Source organism: Opisthocomus hoazin, chromosome 4, assembly GCF_030867145.1.
Source record: "Opisthocomus hoazin isolate bOpiHoa1 chromosome 4, bOpiHoa1.hap1, whole genome shotgun sequence".
Classification (NCBI taxonomy): Eukaryota; Metazoa; Chordata; class Aves; order Opisthocomiformes; family Opisthocomidae; genus Opisthocomus; species Opisthocomus hoazin.
The window spans coordinates 90,574,803-90,588,949 of NC_134417.1; the positions used below are offsets into that span (position 1 = coordinate 90,574,803).

Sequence of the window (14,147 nt, forward strand, 5' to 3'; positions counted from 1 at the left end):
TCGATAATAAATTCATTCCAATCTCCATCACTCACCTAACTAAGGCAAATTACTTCACTCTCTGCTTCTCTATCCCTTTCTTCCAATGTCAGTACATCAGTGCTTTCTAGCACAATGAACTTACAACTTCTTTTTGAGTGAGGCTATTTTTTAGCTCTGCATGATAGTACCACAAAAACAACCACCTGGTATACCTGAATTTGATACACGGTGTTATGGAATATTAATTCCATGTCTACACTTTCTTTTCTGAAGTAGGAGGATCTTCTTGCTTTTCTCTAGGTTGGCTTGCAGTATCTATTGCTACCCCAGTGTAAGGAAGACAACTGATGTTGAAGCAATAATAAGAAATAAGAAAGATCTTCCTATTCCTGTCAAAAGCATTTAATCTGAGAGAGCAAGACTAGCAGGAGGTTCTCAGAAGACCTCATTTGCCACTTTTATTGTCTGTAACACCTATTGCAAGCAAATGTCTCATTTCCATGTATATTTATGTATCTTTTGTACAGAGTGCCATACACCCGTGAACTATAAACCTGTTACTACATGCCTTCAGATTTACGTGGTAAACACAGTTCCTACTGCATGGACAGACACCAGCTATCAAAAACAATAAAACCTAATAGGGCTCAATGCAATCTTGATTTCCATTTTTATTATGCTGATTATATCACAAAACTTTTCAAACCCCAGTCTTTGAGCTTTTTGGAGGTGTTCTAGTGAATCACAGTATTCATATAATGAGATCTTCATCTGGCAAAGAAAAAAACCTGGGATAAGAATAGAAGAAAGAGAGAAGGAGGGGGAAACATAAAGGATTCTTTTTTTTCCCAGCTCCTGCAATGATTTAATGCATATTTTTTGCAATAATATTGCATTCTAGTGAGTCTGGTGAAGCTCAGGGTTTTTTAGATAATAGGATCAGGCTTTTAACAGGTTGTTAATTTATATTGTGTGATCTGATGCCGCATCCTTTAATTCAAAAGAATGATCATCAATTGCTTATCATATGCTATCATTATAACATCATAACAATGTTACTTGAGACTGACCTAATTCTTCAAACACCGTATCACTCAGAACTTGCCTGTCCACCACACATGGTAGTATGAGGCTTATATTTTGCGAGAACGCATAGGGCTTGATTCCCTGCTACTGAAGCTGATGGAAAAGATACACCAAGTCCAGTCCTGTAAGTGTAATTCTCCACTGATGGAAATCTGCTGCTATCACCAAAGTTGATAAAGCCCGCGCTATTTTTACAAGTTGATCACTCAAACCTCATTATATTGTACTTGTGCCAGGCTCAAAGTACGACACTTTGAAAGAGTATCTGCTTTACTGAAGATTTTATTTTTCCTAGCACATAGTCAGAGAGAGAGCTTTTCAATGGATCATCATTTGGAAAATCACAGAGCTAGCAGCTTTGAACAGTTGATAAAATTATGGTCTCAGTCTCAATATCAAATGCAAATAGGTAGTGGAGTTATTTAGATTTAGTTTTTCTTTCTTTTCCTTCTGAGGTAGAACATGATCCCCACTTGAGATTCATTCACTAAGTAATTTTTTTAGACCTTAGTAGGAAATTTGAGAGATTGCTCTGAGTTTTTCTGTGTACTGGATAAATCTTTTAGGTTTAAGAGCTAGTGAGAAGGTGATCTACAGAATTACATGAGGGCTTATGCTTCTTGAAAACCAGTCATAGTTTGCCATGTCTCTGACACAGTGATCAGAAAGAAGCAAGAGCTGGGCACCTTTATTGTATTCAAAATAGAACATGGTACCTGGATTTTTCCTATATCCTAAGAGAAAACAACTCCCATCCACAATCCAACACCACCTCTTTCTGCATGCGTGAAACAGGCGGTCAGCTCTTTACCATTCAGACCTTTAGTTCAAAGCTTGTTACCTGAAGCTTAATCTCTGAATAGTCAGTAAAGGACTGATTCTACTTTAAGCTTACGCAAGAAATCATTAGAGGTCAAAGTCATCCTTTTGACATTGTGAGTTTACATTCTCTAGAGCAAAGTCTACAGTAAAGACAGTGAATGATACTATGACAGTTCTTTACTAATGCAGGACGTTTCTATTCTTACTATATTTTTAAGAAAATTAACAACATGAGAGAGGCTCACCTCTCTCATGTATCCACACAACTGGCTGTAGCATAAAGCAGAATCTGTTTTTCAGTTTCCAGTCATCTCCCTGGGTCAAATTAAAAAATGTGCCAGTACCCAATCTTTGACAGGGCATAAGGGGCAATGGGCACAAACTGAAGCACAGGAAGTTCCGTCTGAGCACGAGGAAGAACTTCTTCCCTCTGAGGGTGACGGAGCACTGGAACAGGCTGCCCAGGGAGGTTGTGAAGTCTCCTTCTCTGGAGATATTCAAGACCTGCCTGGACAAGGTCCTGTGCATCCTGTTCTAGGTGACCCTGCTTCGGCAGGGGGGTTGGACTAGATGACCCACAGAGGTCCCTTCCAACCCCTGCCATTCTGTGTCTGATTCTGTGTGTGATATATAGAATTTAAATCGGAGGCCTAAATATTTGACTTGGCAATACTGAAAGACAGCTAAATGATACTAAAAGACAGTTACGTGGCAGTAGATTTCATGCTCAAGGGAAAATTTGTTTCTGGTGTATGTTGGAGTGATTTAACTGGGACTGAGAGATGCCTTCTGCTGGGTAGCATCTGGTCATTATGGTGCATTGCAACTACAAATTTTATGCTATTCCTATGAATGAAAACTATTTTATTCCAAGGAAACCTCACTAGAAAAATATACTGTTTATTATTCTAAACAAGCTCATAATTATGGATAGAAGAAAGAATCAGCATAAAGTGCAGTAATAGTGTGAAGAAAGGAATGGATTTCCACCACTAATGTATTGTATCCCTCCTTCTTTTCTACAGGTTGCCCAGGAATGTGGGACAATATTACATGCTGGAAACCTGCAAGCGTGGGTGAAATTGTCTTTGTCAAGTGTCCTGCACTGTTCAGATTTATCATCTCTGAAGATGGTAAAGTATTATCTCTTTGTTCTTTGCCTCTGTGTGGTAAAGCTGCTTGGCCAGCATGAGTGTAAAACCTCACTTAGATACTCAGTATAAAAGGAAATCAAAAACTCTACAGAGGTCTGGAGCTGGACTTCAGTTTAAAAAAATACCGTAGAAAACCAGGATGTTTGTGTGCAGATATGTGTATGTGTGTGTGTGGAGGGGTGGGAGGGAATGTGTGAAAAAAAGCCTTCACAAATAACATGAAAATACCACCAACCTTAATTGCTAAAGGGGACGTTCTTCCCTTGGGACTCCACTGAAATCAATGAGACCTGAAACCATGTCTGGGTCTTGGGTAACCAATAATCATAATTCAAATCTATTTTAAAAAACAACTAAAACTCAGAGCTGGGTTCTGCTCATGCCTAAGGGGAACATAGACTTGAGATGATTACCGAGAGGAGCTCCCATTTTGGGAGTCCAGGGAAGAGTCAGTAGAAATTAAAGATTCCTGAAGAGATGCAGAAGCTCTGTCATGCCTTTCTGTGTTCTGTAGAAATGAGACATCACCATCCTTCTGCCACTTGCAGCTGGCATGAGCAACCAAGCAAACAAATGAAACACTGGAGATCTATGGCTGTTTCTGCTTCCAACATGCATTGCTGCCTAAGAGACTTGTCCCTTATCTTGCAAAAAATACTGCAGATGATCAGCTAGGCTGGTGCATTTTCTCTTTTTTCTCTTTCTGCTGTCACTTGAAGATTGGACCAAAAGTCCCATGCACTCACCATGCTTGGTAACCAAACCCTGCTTCAATCCTGATACAACCCAGCCACTGCTGCCAAATGAGTTGCTATTTAAAGGAGATCCTACCTTATTAGTGATAATGCTAACTATTTGACGTAGTTGTTAATATTACCTAGTGCTTTTTAATGTGAAGAGTCTCTGTGAAAGCTACTGTTTGCATGATACCAAAACCCTCTTGCACTTTCTCAATTTTCTAACCTTTGAAATGTGTGAAAATTTGCCAGGTAAAAATGAGAGTGTGTGGACAGGAGGAAATAACTATTGTGTTTTTCGCAGCAGGTATACAGATTGATTAGATGTTCTCTTGAAATTCTTTTTCTATTTTTTTCATGATTCCATGAAATTACCTTCCCAGCTGAATGACTGAGAGAGGTTAAGTCCTCTCGTCAATGTTAGCTAACAACAAGCCTTTGCTGATAGTTAACACAGTTTTGTCCATCTCCTGCCAGCACCCGCTAGTGCAGATCACTTAATTAGCACTGTCAATTGAGGAACAAGTTCATCATCTTCCTCTGGAATCCTTTTTCCAAAAGATTATTTTACCATCGAATTGTTCATTTACAGTCTTGAGTCCATAACCCACCTTTCTGTGTTGCCACACACAGAGCACAATTTGTGGGAGACAGTGTTTCATACACTGTTCCAGGAATGCTGAAATCCTCACCTTGAGACATCCGTCTGAACCCCTCCAGACACTGAAGTAAGTGCCAATGCTCTTGAGAAACGGAGAAGAATTTACGAGTGATCAGCACCTGATCTGAATTTACCCATGGGAAACTCGAGTGTTTTCTCTTTACAAGCGCTCTAGATTCCATCTGTAGTCAGCAGAGAGAAAGAGACCCACAGAAGGCAATTTACGTTATTCCATGAGAGGTGAGGTGAATCAAACCTTGGAGATACCTTTTCCATCAAGTACTAAGGGCAATTCACTTAAACTAGGCATCTAATTTTTGAATGGGAAAAGATAACTCCCTCTTTAAATTAGGTATTTCAGGTATGAAAATATAATTACTACTGTAATTATATGTGCTTTAATTATAGCCAGTAAAATTAAACATAGTCTTTACTACCGTACTATTGATTCAGTACTGACTCAGTGGGTACAATGACACTTACTGAGCCATCCACATTTAGCAATAATAGAAAAAACAACATTTCAGCATCCAGTAGGGTTTGTGTCCAGCACAGGTAAGGAAATATTCTTACCTCTTTCAGGGTTTTTTGGTGTATTTTTTTTTTTCTATTCTCCATGACTTTGTAATCAATTTTTGTTGACTGCTTGTCATTCAGCCTGACTGTCAAATCAATTCTGGTCACCCTTTGTGCAGTATATACACTCAACCAAAAGTTTTCAATATCCATTTATCAATGATGCTTGCAGCCTGCAGGCAAAATACTTTTATGTTATTTGTGGTGCACCAGCAGATGGCTGATATATTGTTATCTTCTGATATAACTGCAGGAAGCCTACTGCTCATGTAGCCCCTGTCCGAATTTCTATCAGGACCCCTTCTTTTCTGTGGCTTGTAATCTACACCCCCTACATACCCTTCAACTATGGCGTGCTAACACATGGTAACATCACCTAACACTTGTCTCTCTCTTCCTGCCTCTTTTGGATGCAATGCTCAGTGATATTGCTGGTTTGACACTACGGAGATAGGTGCCACAGACATCTACAGCACAGCAAAACTCTCCCTCTGCCAAACTGTCCACACACTTCTGCCGTGGACCTTTTAACTGTTCTTTATTTCAAGGGATGTCTCTGATGCTTCTATTTGTATCCCACACAAATCCGGTGCCTGTTCACTTTTACTGATGAAATTTCTTTTCCGTGTTGCTGTCATTTCTGAAGTAATTAAGGCTAGGAGGGCTCTTGAGAAATCCTCTAACCATCTCCCTCCTCACAGACAAGCTCATTATGATCTATTACAGCACTTAACTAATGTGTTACTTGTTAAAGGGAAAGAATATTTTACTTTTTTAAATAAAAATTAATATATATTTTAGAAAAAAATAAAAAAAATATTTATATAAAATGAAAAGCTCTACTATAAGTAGAACTATGTAAAATAAAGGCCTGAAATAATATTTCTAAATTCTTTTCCTGGGATTTCCAGACCTGTTTGCATACTGTACTTCGCTTTTGACTCGTAGCAGGATGATAGTATGACCCTAGGGGAGAACAGTCCATCCAGTGTAAACACACCTCCTGCTTGTTTTATCTCCATACAGGTTCACTAACAAAAGTGACAGCTGTTACCTCTTGTAGTGCTGGGTTTGAGGGGTTTCTGGACATCTGTTCAGTAGGAACAAAACCGAGATTCATAATTCATTAGATAAATAAACATTTTATCTAGAGTAGTTCAAAATCTCTACAGATCTGGCTGGATTTGCACTAGTGACTCCAAGGTGAAAATGTCCACATCCGTAATCACTCTCCTGGGTGAATAAGCATGAGTTTTCACTCTAATTGCTGCTGATTTTAATGAGCCAAGTATATTTTTTTCAAGGAGGTCTTAATCAAAGAAGTCACATTTTATCATGGTTCCTTAAATAAAGTTATTAGATAGCTAAAATGTTTCTAAGGCACAGCTAATAAAATTTTATAGATTGCTATAGTATCCTATGGCTGCTGCTCTGTTTCTAGAATATGTAACTAAGCTAGGCACTGTGACACTAATATTTATAAATAGTGTAGTCATTCTTAATACAGCAAAATTTTTATATGACCATAAATAATTTTTACAAACAGTCACTATAACTTTAAATGATATTTTTGAAAAGTTTGTCTTATGAAGCACTGAAGCACCTGTAGGTAGAGCTGCATGTATAACAACAGGCAAACCATATGATGGGTTAATCTTCGAGAGGCGGCAGGAGCTATCTCACTTGGCTTTGAATGTCTAAAAGTTATACGGGTAAGTCTGAACTGTTCACATGGATTTCTGGTTCAGTAAATGGAAAGCAAGGGACACTTGTAGAAGATGTTTCCTCTGACCTATCTCAAATGCCTATTTTGAGATGAATGAAGTCACTGGAGGAGGCTGTTTTTGTGTTATGAATTTCAGAAAGCAATTTGGCTGTGTTGACTTGGATGTCTGATTTCCATAGGCAGTAAAATGGGCAAAAAAAGAAGAGACCACAAAATAAAAATTAACCAACTAAACTGTCATCTGAAGAGATGCTTTGTTGAAAAATTATCTATGGATTTAGCTAAAAATAGCAGCTGTTGCTGTTCTTAATTTGAAAATATACTCTGCTTTAATCTTCACTGCAATTGAACTGAGGAGTAACATTTGAACTGCTGTCAAAGTCATACAGAAAGCCTAATGTTAAATCCCATGCTGTATGCTTGGTGACCCTTTTTGTAAAATTTCATTTCACCTCTCTGCTCCCCCAAAATCAACAGAATTTTTCAATTCCTTTCAGATGGAGACTGTAAACAAAAAGATCGTTCTCAAAGTCTCTCCACATGAAAAAACACATTAGCTTCTGAGTCTTTTCTAATCTAGTAGGTTAAAGACTCAAAGTGGCACTCCTTCTAGAGGCTTACTAAATACTAATTTATTTTCCTCTTCAACATTCATTTATTTGATTGATATTCACCTATTCACAATTTTATTCTTCACCAGGAGCTGTAACTTCCATGACATCGCTGTTGTATATTACGCTTTCTCCAGTACATTCCCAGTACTGACTCCAGAGACAACCACTCTAGAACAGGGTATAATTAAAGCATTCTAAGGTTTCTTTGCAAAGGAAGAAAAAAAAACCGAAAAGTATGTCCAGCTGTGATGTTGCATGTCAGTGTGACAAAGCAAGACCTAGAGATGGTCCCAACACAGTGCTCTGCGATCCCAGATGGGAAATTTTCTCTGTTTTGTATTTTTTTCCCTTTTTTTTCCAGACAGAGGTTATACTGCGTGGCAGTGGAAATCTACAGAAACAAGCGTGTGCTTTTTCATTCTTTGCCCTGCACTGCTCACAGATTCTGGAACCTATAAAGCCACATTACTCGAACAGACCATTGAAAGAAATCCAATAGCCAGATCAGAAATGAACATATTTTTAGATCTTTGATTTGCAGTAAAAACTAATACAAATGATAATAGGCAGTTTCTGAGCATTGCCATATGCTCCACATTGAGAAAATGCTTTCATTCACAAATCCAAACAATAAATATGATTAGCTTTTACTGCATCTTCCAGCAATTCGGCATGTTTATCTAGTGCTCAGTATAGGACGCTACCTGCTACACCCAAAAGACCGTTACTACAAAGCATGGTTTACTATGTAAGACAGAGAAAATGTACATAATTTTTACCAAAGACATGAAACACATCCTATGCTGATACCAGGATTAAGGCATCCTAGTTAAGATTCAGTAGAATGAAGAATGTATCCAGGTATTATATAGTTTAAGAGGAAATTATATCCTATGCTCACATTTTCGAAATAAAGTGTTTGGCTTGCTTTTGCTCTGGAATTTATGTGACTTTGGTGCTCAGCCAACAAATTTTATTGTTCCTGAGAACAAGAAATTGAAAATAGTCTGTCACTGATCCCATTAAAAACACTGAGAGACACTCAAGTACTTTGTTGTAAGAACACCAAGCCCAGTACATTCTGCACGAGAGATATCATGAGTGGACTATGGGGTTTATGAATGCAGGGTTAATTGGATTTGGGAAGCCATCTGTAGCTTTTTCCCTCCTGTCTGAGTTTAGATGTTATCCCTAATCAAACAGAATAAGATAACAACAGAAGAGTTAAGGAGAGGGGAAGTGAGAATACCTGTTTGTACGTGGAAAGCCTTTCTGTGTCGTTTCTGGGGAAATAGTCCTGGTAAAGTCTTGAAGTGTTAACTACGTTCCACTGTGAAAATGGTACATAACTCCTCAACTGGGTGAAAAGCCAATAAAAATCAATGCCTTCTCAAGGTGAAATCTGTTGAAAATATTTGCGAGTTACAGTTTCTATTAGTTTGGGTTATGTATTGATATTTTTGATATAGACGGAATGAAAGGGTGACTGTTAAAGATCAGGGGCCTTCTAAAGAGCAAAATGTGTCTGGAAGTCTGGGCACTTATTTTCTACTGAAGTAGAAGATGCAGGTTTTCCTTGCTACTATCTGAAATTACGGTCAGCATTGCAGCAGACTGAAATTGGAAATTGCATTTGCCTGTCAAATGGGCAAGGCAAAAGATCAATGGAAAGGTCTAGATTTCTATCCAAGTATATCTTACCCCTGGTGGGTATTTCAACATCCTGCATGAAAACCAAGGGAACAAAAACACCAGAACCAAGGAGAAGTCTCTGAAAAACAGACCTGACCCATCCCATAGCATTTTCATCACATAAATAATAATGAGCTATCAGAGCTTAATTAGTCTTTGAAGCATGCAGGACTCTGTTCATACCTTAGTTTCATCCTTCACTTTATGTAAGATCCTATGTAGCATTCAGAAGCAAATTCAGTGCAGAGGTATCTGGGTTTTTTATATGTATATATCAGCTCAAGGTTTTGGACAGTTTTCAAAGCTGTCTGCAGATTGCATATGTGTTATTGTTGCTTAGCGTTCAACGAGTCCTAGAAAGAATTGTGACATAAGGAACAGCTACAAGAGACCTACGAAGTGTTGATGTTAAAAATACTATGTCTTGCCAATAACCACGATAATAATGCATCCTAGATAACTAGTCCTTTCCTGCTGGTTTTCATCCCTAGGCTTTCCACAGGCAGTAAAGCCATGGGATTACTTCAGCTTTTCCAAAGTGAGGAAGACAAGCTATAATTAAGCATGCCTTCTTGGTCACAGCATCACAAAGTCTATCTGCAATGCAGAGGGAAATGGGTGGAAAACTTGCCGTCAAAGAATAGGAACTGCATCTACATTTGCAGTCAAGTAGTTGAGGCCTCATAGATGCTTTTTACAGGAAAAGGACATTTTATGGCCTTTTCCACCAAATTATGGGACATAAGACTAACTCTGACACTCAAACATACAACATGACCAACAGCATTCCAGCTAAAGATCAGATCCTTGGTCTTCTGCAAGATGACATCCTGCACTGGCCAGGGGAAGGATGTAACACAGCTCAAGACCTCTGTCAATATGATCTGAAAGCTAATCTGGCCTTGGAAAATAAAAAAAGTCATGCTTCTCTGGGAAGCACACAAGGGTAGAACATGCTGGGAGCTGCTGACTAGCTTGAATAACACTTGTACAGCAAGAGGTAGTACATCAAAGTATCACTGTAGATGCAGGATGGGTAGATGCTTCAGTCTTTACCCACAGTCTTTGCTCTATTCTTGTTTCACCTCTTGACTCAAATAACTGAGAAAGGAATTCCAGCTGAAGGCAAGGTTTTAGGTGTGGTGGACACACATTAGTTCTTGCCTTGAAGTAAGTTATTTAATATGCTTTCTTCTCTGGGATTTATTTTATAACTGATAATCTCCATTGGACAATGGTTTTTTTTTTTATTTTCTGTGTTTTCTGTTTGAAAAGCATTTGCTTTTCTCTGAAGTATGGCCCCTGCTCTCTTCAGAGCTAGGAGACCCTTCAACAATATTTGCATTGATCTTGGACTCTGGTGGATGCTCCTGTGACAGCCAGCCTCATAGGAAGGATACACTTGATATTTAGAAGATGCCTAGCAGTTGCTATGGTGACCTCAGTCCACTGCTAGTTTCATAGCCTTTGATAGGAAAGAGGAAGAAAAGAAGCAAGTCATCGTTTCTCTTACATGTTGTTGATCAGGTCTGTACATCGGTCCTACGTCAGCCAGCCCTATGTCCTATGGCCTTTATGTTCTCCTTATGGGACCCAACTGGTATTCTATGATCTCCAGGATGATTCACTGGGTCTTCTCTGTATGCCATGAAACCATGTGCCTTGATATTCATATGTGATACAGGAAGAAAGGACCTGTACATCAGTTTCATCACTGCCTTTATTGCAATGTTTTGCACAAACCACTGGGTAACAAAGAAGTTGAAGAAGCTAGCTCATCTCATCCTATGGTAGATGTCTAAACCAAGTCACCCTCTGGAAGTGTCAGTCTCCTTGTCCTTCAAGGGAGGAAGCTTAAAAACAGGATGAACTTATCTTCAGGTGGATAAATTGGACAGGATGCATTTGCCCCAGAGGATCAGTTCCTCAGATGTCCTTAGGCACCAATACTTATTCAAACATAAAAATATGAACCAGGCTTCCTAGCCTTACCCTTAATATTCCTCTGTCTGAATTTTTTTGTTTTCTAAATATAGTGAAAAATACCACTTTATATTGTACTGTGTCTGTGCAAGCACTAGGTTCACAAATCCCTTTGACAAGATGAGCGGCAATATACAGTAAATGCCCAGTGACTAATGACTTTCAATCTGTAATTTAAAGTATTGTCTACAGGGGCATGAGGCTGGAGAGACCAAAACCCCAGGAAAGAGTGAAGGGAAGCATGTTACATAGGGAAAGGCGTGGGACCTTGTAAGGCCGTGTACTCTGTAACCTTGCCTGGCTGCTGCTTTCTACTGATCCTGTTAACGAGATTGTAAAGACCTAGCAGCTGATTCTGAATCATTTTCCCCTCAAATAAAGAGCTCTAATGAAGGAACCGGGATGGCTGGATACTGTGCGTGTGGGGCCGTGTCTGCCCAGGTACAGGACTGGGCAGAGGGCATGAGAAGCAGCGGGCAGAGTGTGCAAGGGGTAGCTGTGTGAGGAGCTCCGAAAGCCCCGGAAAAGCTGCTAAGCAGACTGCTGTTGCCGACTGCGGCTCTGCCAGCCGGCTGAACAGATTGCTGGTGCACGGGAGCAGCAGGCGGCGATAGGGAAGGGAACGAAAAGGCACTGTGTGGTGGATGCCGTGGAGTCAGGCGTGAGGGATTGCTGATTTATTTCATATTTATAAATGAAATTTTAAGCTTGTAATCAGTGCTATATAAAACAGGAAAAAATCGAATTCCTGCCTAACCAGCTCATTATCCACATAGCTAGACAGTATGAGAACAAGTGACTGTAGGAAATGTTTTCCGTAACCTCTCTCTGCTCCAGCCTCTGCACTTTACGAAGGGACAGAATTAACATGCAATAAAAAGAATGCAAGCTTTCTGCGTTGATCTCAACGCTGTCGAAATCCAACCTTTTGGAGGATTACCTATGTGGATCAGTCCTCCGACCCATTATACTGAGACGGGAATGACAGGAATAAGGGAAAAGTGCGGGCGAGCCATTTCAGGACAGCATGGTTTTGGAAGCTTTTCATTCTCACACACACACCCCCTGCCACGAATCAGGGACAAATGCTTGAACAAAAGGGTTAAACACAAGTTGCCTGCAGATAAACAAATCTAGGGGAGACAAAGGCGTTGCCATGCCAGCTGACACTGAAAGCAGCCAGCACAAATTTGGCACGCAGGAGACGATCTAAAAGGCTGCACTGAGCTCCGAGGTTCATGGCGCACAGGCTGTTTCTTGGCTTTACCTTTGCCAGTCCCGTTCACTTTAGATCAGAAGCAACAACTGCTTGCATCGAATTTCTTACCCTTTGGAGGATAGTGAGGAGGTAGCTACGTTTTCTGGGACTCAGCAAATGAAAAGCAAGAAAGGAAGTCTGATAAATGTCCAAGAAAATGGCATGAAAGATCTGGGTCTGCCGCTAACTCTTTGGGGAGCGGTTGGCAAGTCCTTCGACTGTTTCCCCTCCCCCTTTCACCTCTTCATGCAGAAAATAGAAATAAGCAATATTTTCTGTGTTTGATTTCTCTGTTTGGTGTTTGGTGTCCGCATTCTGATGGATCTTCTCTAGGGTCTCTAAGTAGTATTGCAAATAGCATCTAATTAATAATGGCAGTTAAAGCACTAATGGAAGGTTTGCTTTACTTCCCAAAGAGTCATGCTTACTTATTCAGTCTGGTCAAATAGTGAATAACACTATCTGTCAATATACTGGATAAACCATCCTTTGTCAAGGATAACATTAGCTTCCTCAGGAATTTGTTGACTAATGTGAGCAATTATTGATTTAATAAATGGTTTTCTAAGACACTGTTTAATAGCTGCTGCTCACTCCATCTTCCCAGTTTAGGCTGTGCTGTTTTTTAACTACATTTGAGGAGCACAGCTGTTGTTCTTGCAAGTCATGAATGTGATCCTTGAATTAAATCCCTGAAAAATGAGTTTCTAGCCAAAATGCAGATGAAAAGCAGATTTTATTTATTCTTTATTTCTGGAAGAGTCATGTATTTAATCCAGCCTGTTGTACATTATCCTGCTGGGCTTCTCTGCTTCAGAAGTGAAGTCTAATGCACCAGTTTCTTGTTGTTTCTGTCCTAAGCGTAAGGCAATGACAGGACCTAAAGCACACACAGCGAGGTGCCCTGTGATTTTGCTCATCACATCTCTGACACCAGAGAAAATTTGCTGAGGTCTCTCTAGAGTCAGAAAGGCACTCAGGAGAAAAAAAAAAACAAACAAAAAAACCCCAGAAAACACAGTTTCAGGGCAATAGTCTGAAAAATGAGAGGGATTGCCGTATGTCTGGACTTCCTACAAGCCCAGCTCTAAGGCAAGCTCAGACTTTGTCCCTATATGTAGACATATTAAATGTTAAGCACAGAAATAATCCAAATGAACTCCATTGCACTCTCATACATGTAAGTAAACATAGCTATTGGCACAGTTATCTATCATGTAAGCATTTGTATTCTGGTGCAGAATACATAAACATATGGTGTCAGAGAGAAGGGCAGCAGCAGCAAGCAGGAATTTAAAACCAGATGGTGGCTGTATGTTCCCTCACTGTGTACTTATATATATGTACAGAAATATATACATACGCATACACACAGAAATACTGTATATGCATGTATGTTATCCCAACACTGATTAGATGAACTTTGACTTTTAGTTGTAATTCAGAGCACAATGTTCAGTGTAAATCTAATTGACTTCCCAGTATCTCAACTTGTTAGTGAAAATTAGGTTGATGGATCAAGCCTAAAAGCCTGTAGAGTAAAAGGTTGTACTGGAACTTTTTTCAGTACGTTACTAAGGACTCAGATGTGGAAAAATATATTAACAAAAGGAAAGTTTGCTCCTACAGCAGTCAGAAAGTTAACAATGTTGAAAATGTGAATCACTTCATAATGTCCAAACACAGTTAAAATGCAATAATATTTTAAGTATATAAAAAAAAATATTGGTATAAATAGCCTATTCATTTTGCGCACCTGCATTAGTAAAGTGTTTTAACTGGTTTTGCTCATGTCACAGAATTCAAAATGAACTAAAATCCAATATTTTAACATCAGTGTGGCCAACTGCCACCCA

General features: G+C 39.4%; 1 protein-coding gene across 18 annotated transcripts in view; it reads left to right on the forward strand.

The window, feature by feature from the left end:
* Nucleotides 1-14,147, forward strand: part of ADCYAP1R1 (ADCYAP receptor type I) — a 144,888-nt gene that overhangs the window by 83,130 nt on the left and 47,611 nt on the right. For all 18 annotated transcript variants that reach the window (XM_075419854.1, XM_075419861.1, XM_075419860.1 and 15 more), the window contains exon 4: nucleotides 2,916-3,023. In XM_075419854.1, the coding sequence (XP_075275969.1) occupies nucleotides 2,916-3,023 (108 nt within the window). The remainder of the gene's footprint in view (nucleotides 1-2,915; nucleotides 3,024-14,147) is intronic.